Genomic DNA, 6995 nt, shown 5'->3' with positions numbered 1-6995 from the left:
ACTATATTTTGGAATTAGAAATGCAAATAAACTTTACTAGATTCATTTTTTGCGCCACTTCCGAGGTTTTTCTCAAGGACATTAAATTTTCATCATAACTTCAGAGGCATTTAAATGCTGTGGTGCCTCTCTTGCTTTACATTTTTCACCATATTCCGAGCCGTTATATGTGGATGATCCTGCACAGACTATCAGCAGTACTTATCAGCAGTAGCAGCGGGCTACGTTAAGTGGCGACTTCCTTCCTAGCACATTTTAATTAAGAATGACACAAGCTCATTCGCAGTGTGCCGACGTTTCCTCTCAGGGGTATTTTGAAGGCGGCTGTTTCATTTGCTGGTGTTGATCCAAGGCGTCTGCAATTTTCAGGGCGCAGGACACCTCGTTTCTCCTGGACCACATTGATTACAATCATCTGCTTTCAGGGTCTAAATGTTGGTTTGAATTCAGGGGTACACGCTGATTTTGAACTCAACCGATTTTTTTACATGCCAAGAGACTCCCAGATGTATTTGTTATGTTTCACGCCCACAAGAGAGGAAAAAACTTTATTTGTAAAATGATGATTCCTATGAAAGCGTGGTCAGATGTTACTCAGTGCTGCACCCAAGTGGCAGTTAACAACACTACAACAATATCGTGAATGAATAGTAATCGATACTGTAACCATTTTTTGTGTGAACTGCTTATCATTGTTAATGGATATACAGTAACAAATTGTGTTTCTGGCAAAGTAGCTGTAGTCAGATTACTTCACTGGGAAGAGTAACGCATTAAATAAACTCATGCGTTACTTTCTAACGTGTTACCGGCATCGCTGGTGACCACCAAGATCCCCTTGTGGTATAAAGCGACTCATGTCGGAGTAGATTTTAATTGCCACCGACGAGGTGTTGAGTCATCAGGCTGTTATCAAATGCCGACTTTGCCACGTAAATATGTCAGATACGTCATCATTTCAGATACTGTCCTGATGCTCGATGCCTTTCGGTCTGAGGGGATGAGTTTAGTGTGATGAAAGACAAGACGACAAAAAAAGAGGAAGTGAAGATGAGAAAGCGAGTATCTCCTTGCCTGGTGCCCTTGGTGTGGCGCTTGAAGGCGTCCAACTCCCACAGGCCCCCCATGTCTTTTGTTCTCACAGGGTATACAAGGAGGAGTGTGAGCATGCGCTTACACCTGAAGCCATCCAAAGTGCATCAAAGAACACTTTTCGGTGTCATTCATGGGCTCGACGCCCCAAGATTCCCACCTGCTCACCTTAACATCGGGAGCCACCTGTCAATCAAGCTCAAGTCCTCACACATGAACGAGCACGTGAGTGTCACATGTTCAACGCACTGTGACATTTGCATCAAAGATGGCGCGGGATGTCTTATGAAATACAGGGAGGTAGGGGTGGGGGGCACAACATTGAGCATCATTGAGATTTTTGGGCAACTCCTGCAGGAGGGAATATTGAAACACTGATGATGCAATGATGACACTAAATCAATGCGAGATTAATCACGCGGCGGTCAGGTGGCTAAAAATAACAACGCGGTTTTGTTGTATTTGCATATCACCTTTGTGGCGGATGACAACAGTGTCCCTGTGAAAACCTCACCAGTAGAAGAGCGCTAAAAGCCCTGCACTCTGTAAATGCCAGCGGCAAGCATGCTCTCACTATGCTGTCCCTTGAAGGAAAACAAAATAGACCATAAGAAGGTATCAAAAGTAATACAACAGCACATTTCATAGTGTTGCGCAGCATATTTCTCATTTACAAATTGCCCGATTTGTTTTTTTTTAATGATTATTTTGTTATTTATTGAAAAACTCACCTACTCGCTTTACTTCTACTCAAGCCAAAGCCCTGACTGACCTAAGTATTGCTTTGGTGCCTAGATGGCATCATGGTGCCAAGGACTCATTTTGAAGCAAGGGGAGGAGCTTCATTTAGTCAGGCCGTCGAACTCTGTTAACACAAAAGTAGTGCTTTGCTGCAATCTTGTTGCATCTATAGGCACTTCTAAACCTTTTTCCCGTCACTCACTCGTGGGTTTTTGTGATTTGTGGGTGGTGGGGACCAAGCCTTTCTATAAATAGTGGGGAAACTGTTATGCTCAAACCATACCTTGAAAATGAAATGCCTTAAAGGAGTCACATTATGCATTTTTTGTCACACCTTAAAACAGTTCCCGGGTGTGTTAATTGCATGACCATGACATGCTTTTGTCACCTTACATTAGCTTCACAACTGGTGTCGAAGCCCTTATTCAGCTGATTCAAATTGATGAGAGCAGAGCCCTGAGTGGGGCTGGGTGGGGGTGGGGCTGGGGGCATGGGGGCCAAAAGCCTGTAAAGACAATAAAAGCGTTTTCAGTCCTGAAGGCATGACTTCATATATCCCACTCTATGTATGGCACACAAATTCACATCGTGAAGCACAAATACCCAGCTGGCGCATCAATTTCACTGAGTAATCAACTGTGCGCTCTTTATCATATGCTAATCCTGTTAGCTAATGCTAATTTGTTCAACCAACAAAATGCGGTGCAGCTCTGCTTGTCTTTTCGTTTTGTTTCTGCAGGTTTAGTGTATTTGACAGGGTAGCCCAGCAGTTGCTGAAAAGTGTCTTTGGAGTTTTGCCCAGCTGAGCTGATTATGTCATTCAGAGAGAAACTCATTGTAGAGACATTTAACATTTAAATTGGGCCTGCAGTGAGGTGCAGAAGGGCTTGCTCAAAGCCACATTTTCAGAAATGGGCAGATTGCAAAAGATTTAGTCGGCTGTTTAATTTTGCACTTCATAGAGAGGCAGGTCCTCCAGAAACACAATTATTTATACAAGCCATCAAAAAGTCAAGTTTTAAATGGAAATGTGTAACGTTAATAACCAACTTTCAGTAACATCCAGTTATACTCCATCTATAATTGATCTCATTTGGAAAATATTCTGAAAATTGACCAGTGAGTGCTCTTCTATGCGTTCCCATCGGACTGCAGAGTTGGACTCCTGCGAGTGGAATAGCGGGGAAGGGAATTGGGGGAGGGGGGTGGAGGGCAACAGAAGGCATGAGTGTCCTTGTAGCTTGTATGGCTGGACTTGTGCATGGACTATCCATCTGTCAACTTTGTTCCTCCCCAGTCTGTGACTGCATGGTGACTAATCTTTCTGTGGTAATGAATGAAACAAGAGCTGCTGGTGGTGGCGGTGCCAACACAGAAATGATCTATTTACATACATGCATGCTGTCACTTATTTGTGCTCTCGAAGAAAACCGTGCGAGAGGCTTCTCATTGGGGTGCTAGCCCTCGAAAGGGCTGCTCCTTTTTTAAACTCTTTATTTAAACAACAAAATCAAAACACATCATTTCATCGAACCAAAGTGTGCTAACTTAATGCTAGCATATAATGCAACGCGCCAGACGCAGGCAAACTAAAATAGGCATTGATCTTACGGGTAAGTATTATGTAAACAATCAACCAACTGCCACGTGAAAACACACAGAGCAGAAAGACACAAAAAGAGTGGATACAGCAATACTCACAGGCATATATTGTCTCTGATCTGTGGGAACGATGACTATTACCGGAGCTTATGGGTTGGCAACCTTCTCTGCCTCTTCTACTTGCTCTTGTCTGTCATGTGAAGTTTGCACGCTGAACTGTGATTGGTCGTTACTTGAGCTCTGACCAACTATGATGTCATTTTCAGTCGACAGCAAGTGGCAAAATGTGTTTTTAAAAGTGTTAAATTGTAAAAATAATGAAGTTATCAGATTCATTACAGACAAAATATAAACTTTTTGCTGTTGAAAATTGCAAAATTTGTTCCCCTTTATTGCCTCATAATTTCGAATGTTGTGTAATTTGACAGCCAACTTATTTTTATTACGATGCTTCTGTATTCAGTAATGACTAATCAATAATCAATATTGTCAGAAATAAAGGTCCCGGAATCCAGGTTTGCTCAGAGGGTATTCAGTATATAGAGACTAGGTGGTCGTTTGGTCTCAACGCACTTTTTTGGTCCACAGGCGTTGATGGATGCGAGTAGGACGCGATCATGTCAAGCAAATTCGACTGTTTTAATGACGGAAAGGCGTGTAGGTGGTAGACAAGAGAGCGAGAGAAAGGGGCTGCTGTGTGTGGACAGTCCCATTATTATGGTCTTGAGACTTAACGTCGGCCTCTCACTGCGCACGCGTGATCCCAGCTGAGCCTGAGCCCCGTGAAGAGCCGCTAAGTTGCGAGTGGACGTCGCTCCGTCTTCATACAGATATTTATATTTTTGTACATTTATCTTGCTATAAAGAGATGAAGCTCCTAGTGCCTTGTCGTGGATAAAGTGCGCCCCCCTCGCCCCCACCCCCCCAAAAAGGAATCGGGACTACATCTTCAGTTTATGAATGGCCCCGACATGGAGGAAGCGCCGTTTGAGAAAGTCCGAAGCCGGCGGAAGAGGAGTCCGTGTCCGCCGGGCTTCCCCGTGAGCAGCATCGCTTGCGAGGACGAGTTCGATTGCAAGGAGCTGGAGTCTCTGTTCCAAAACTACAACCTGAAACTGGAGCAGACGTCCACGCTCAAGGCGCTCGCCGTGCTCATCGTCATGTCGTCGGCGCTGGCCGGCGCGGAGCTCCTGGGCGGCCCCGGCCACCTCACCATCTCTAAGGGCTCGCACCCGGTGCACTGCGTCGTCTTCACGTCGCTCTTCATCGTCACCAACGTCAAGTACCTGCAGGTGACCCAGTTGCAGCAGATCGTCAACCTGAGTCTGCTCTTTGGATTCACCTTCGCCTTCCTCTGCTGTCCCTTCTCGCTGGGCGCCCCGGGCTCGGAGCCGCAGACGTCGCCCGACCAGGGCGTGTGGCAGCTGGTCCTGGTCACCTTCGTCGCCTACGCGTTGCTGCCCGTCCGGACACTGCTGGCCGTACTCTTCGGGCTCATGGTGTCCATGTCGCACCTCATTGTGACCGCTACCTCCGTCAGGACGCAAAAACTATGGAGAACGGTGAGTACACTTACGGACGCGCGCGTGCACAAGCACACACCCGTATAGATAGGTACAGCACACGTACACGAACATACACACAAATACACGCGCGGTCACACGTATACTTGACACGCGTACTCGCACACGCGCAACTATGCAAACATGACACTCGTGTACCCAAATACCCATCAACAAAACAAAAAACACAAGAAAGAAACAGTCGCTCACACACGCACGTGCAGTTACATACTGAAAGTCTGAGTGTCTCATTCGCGCGTTCAATCACGCACGTACACTCATTCACGTATTCGTGTACACAAACACTCACGTAAACACGAATACACGCACACGTAAGCACGCTCGTACAAGTACCTGGACAAAACACGCGTCATTCACACGTATACACGCGTAAACTCACGCTTGTGTACGTGTGCAAACGAACAAAAACACTCAGACACAAAAAACGCCATCAAATGTACCCAGTCACACAGGTACACTGACACATACTCCAACTCAGATTGAGTGTGAGATGAGGGCTGAGTTCACTTGGTTGTGGCAGAGGGTCTGGGCACGTGCCACGGCTAGGGGAAGAAACCGCCCAGCCGCAGGTTCTCCATCGCCCCCAGCGCCTTCCACTTGCCAGGCATTTGCAGCGGCAGTGTGGGAAGGCGAGTTCCTCTCTGCCTTTCTTCCCTCATGCCTCAGTGTCAAACCCGCGCGTCGCATTGACAGCTTGGGGCATCTCCACGTAGCTATTTCTGTGCATAGCTTTCATTTTTTTTCACGTGACCTTCCTTGCATTTGAAATTAGCTTTCCCATTTCAATCATCTTGGAATGCATCTTTGATTGTTTTTTTCCAGTGTTGCATCTTATCAGGCGTTGTTACCCATATCAATACTCACGACATTTATTTTAATTACATATGTAATAGGGTCAGGATTCACTGCACTGATGACAACCCCAAAGTTTCCTGCTCACGTGGTAAGGCATCAGCCTTGTGTACATACATTTTATTTTCAGCCCGACATGGATACCGATGGAGATTTGGAGCTGATATTCGTGTGTGAAAAACAGTACAACCTCCCAAACATTGAATGCCATATTCAGGTCCTAGCTGGGATGAAAACTCGGCCCAAGAATAGCCATCCGGCAGCTATACGGGTCCCTCTTTCATCCCCTTCAACAAATACGATTCAACACAAGGCTCAGCGAGCATTATAAGGAATAATGTCTCTTATTGTATATTCTTTTTGAACTTTTTTTTTTTTTTGGCAAGAAGAGTTACCACTGTACAAGTGTGTTATCGATTTGTTACTCCAAATATTGATGTAACTATATCCACAGGACACTAACAGAAGCTATTCGCCCCAGACGATATTAAGGTGTTATTACAGGCCGACCGGGGTTGGTGCAGGTGTGGTCTGTGTGTTCGGGGCTCATGCTACGACGCTCATCTCCAAGCTTAATGGATTAGCTCGCTCTCTCTATCTCTCTGCGACCAACACTGTCCTTCACACAGCTGCCGAGGTGTCTCGTCGGCCGCATCGATGAAGGGGGGGAGAAAACAATCTCCTCAGCAAATACGCTGTCATCGGCCGAGCGCGTGATGTACTGATCAAATCTCAATCATTTGCTTCCCCCCCCTCCGGAGAAGCGCACATGGCAACCAGGTTGCGCTGTGACTTTCTGAGTGATGTGACTGCTTTGCTCACATGAAAGCTTAGGTGGGAAGTAACCAAGTACAAATAATTTGTTACTGTACTTAAGTGGATTTGTTTTAGGTGTCTGCCCTCCTCTAACTGCTGGTTTAAACGGAACCCAAATTGGGTGAAAAAGATAACCCACACTCTAAAAACAGGTGGCTCTGTGTAACCTAAATGGCGTCAAAAAGGGACCAACCAAACTTTTTGGGTTACTTACTGAACCCCAAAATTTGAGTCAAATGAATAACCCCCCAAAATTGTTGTTTAATACAAAACAACCCCAAAAAATTGGGTGGTAAATAAATAGACCCA

General features: G+C 45.7%; 1 protein-coding gene across 2 annotated transcripts in view; it reads left to right on the top strand.

The window, feature by feature from the left end:
* Positions 1 to 2782: 2782 nt before the first annotated feature.
* Positions 2783 to 6995, top strand: part of LOC109521217 (adenylate cyclase type 1-like) — a 41224-nt gene continuing 37011 nt past the window's right edge. For both annotated transcript variants that reach the window (XM_019878916.1, XM_019878915.1), the window contains exon 1: positions 2783 to 4997. In XM_019878916.1, the coding sequence (XP_019734475.1) occupies positions 4392 to 4997 (606 nt within the window). In that variant the 5' untranslated portion in view covers positions 2783 to 4391. The remainder of the gene's footprint in view (positions 4998 to 6995) is intronic.

The sequence above is a fragment of the Hippocampus comes genome, unplaced genomic scaffold (genome assembly GCF_001891065.2).
Source record: "Hippocampus comes isolate QL1 unplaced genomic scaffold, H_comes_QL1_v1.1 scaffold85, whole genome shotgun sequence".
Taxonomy (NCBI): Eukaryota; Metazoa; Chordata; class Actinopteri; order Syngnathiformes; family Syngnathidae; genus Hippocampus; species Hippocampus comes.
Note: the sequence above shows the minus strand (reverse complement) of the source record. Positions and strands in the feature narration are given on the sequence as shown.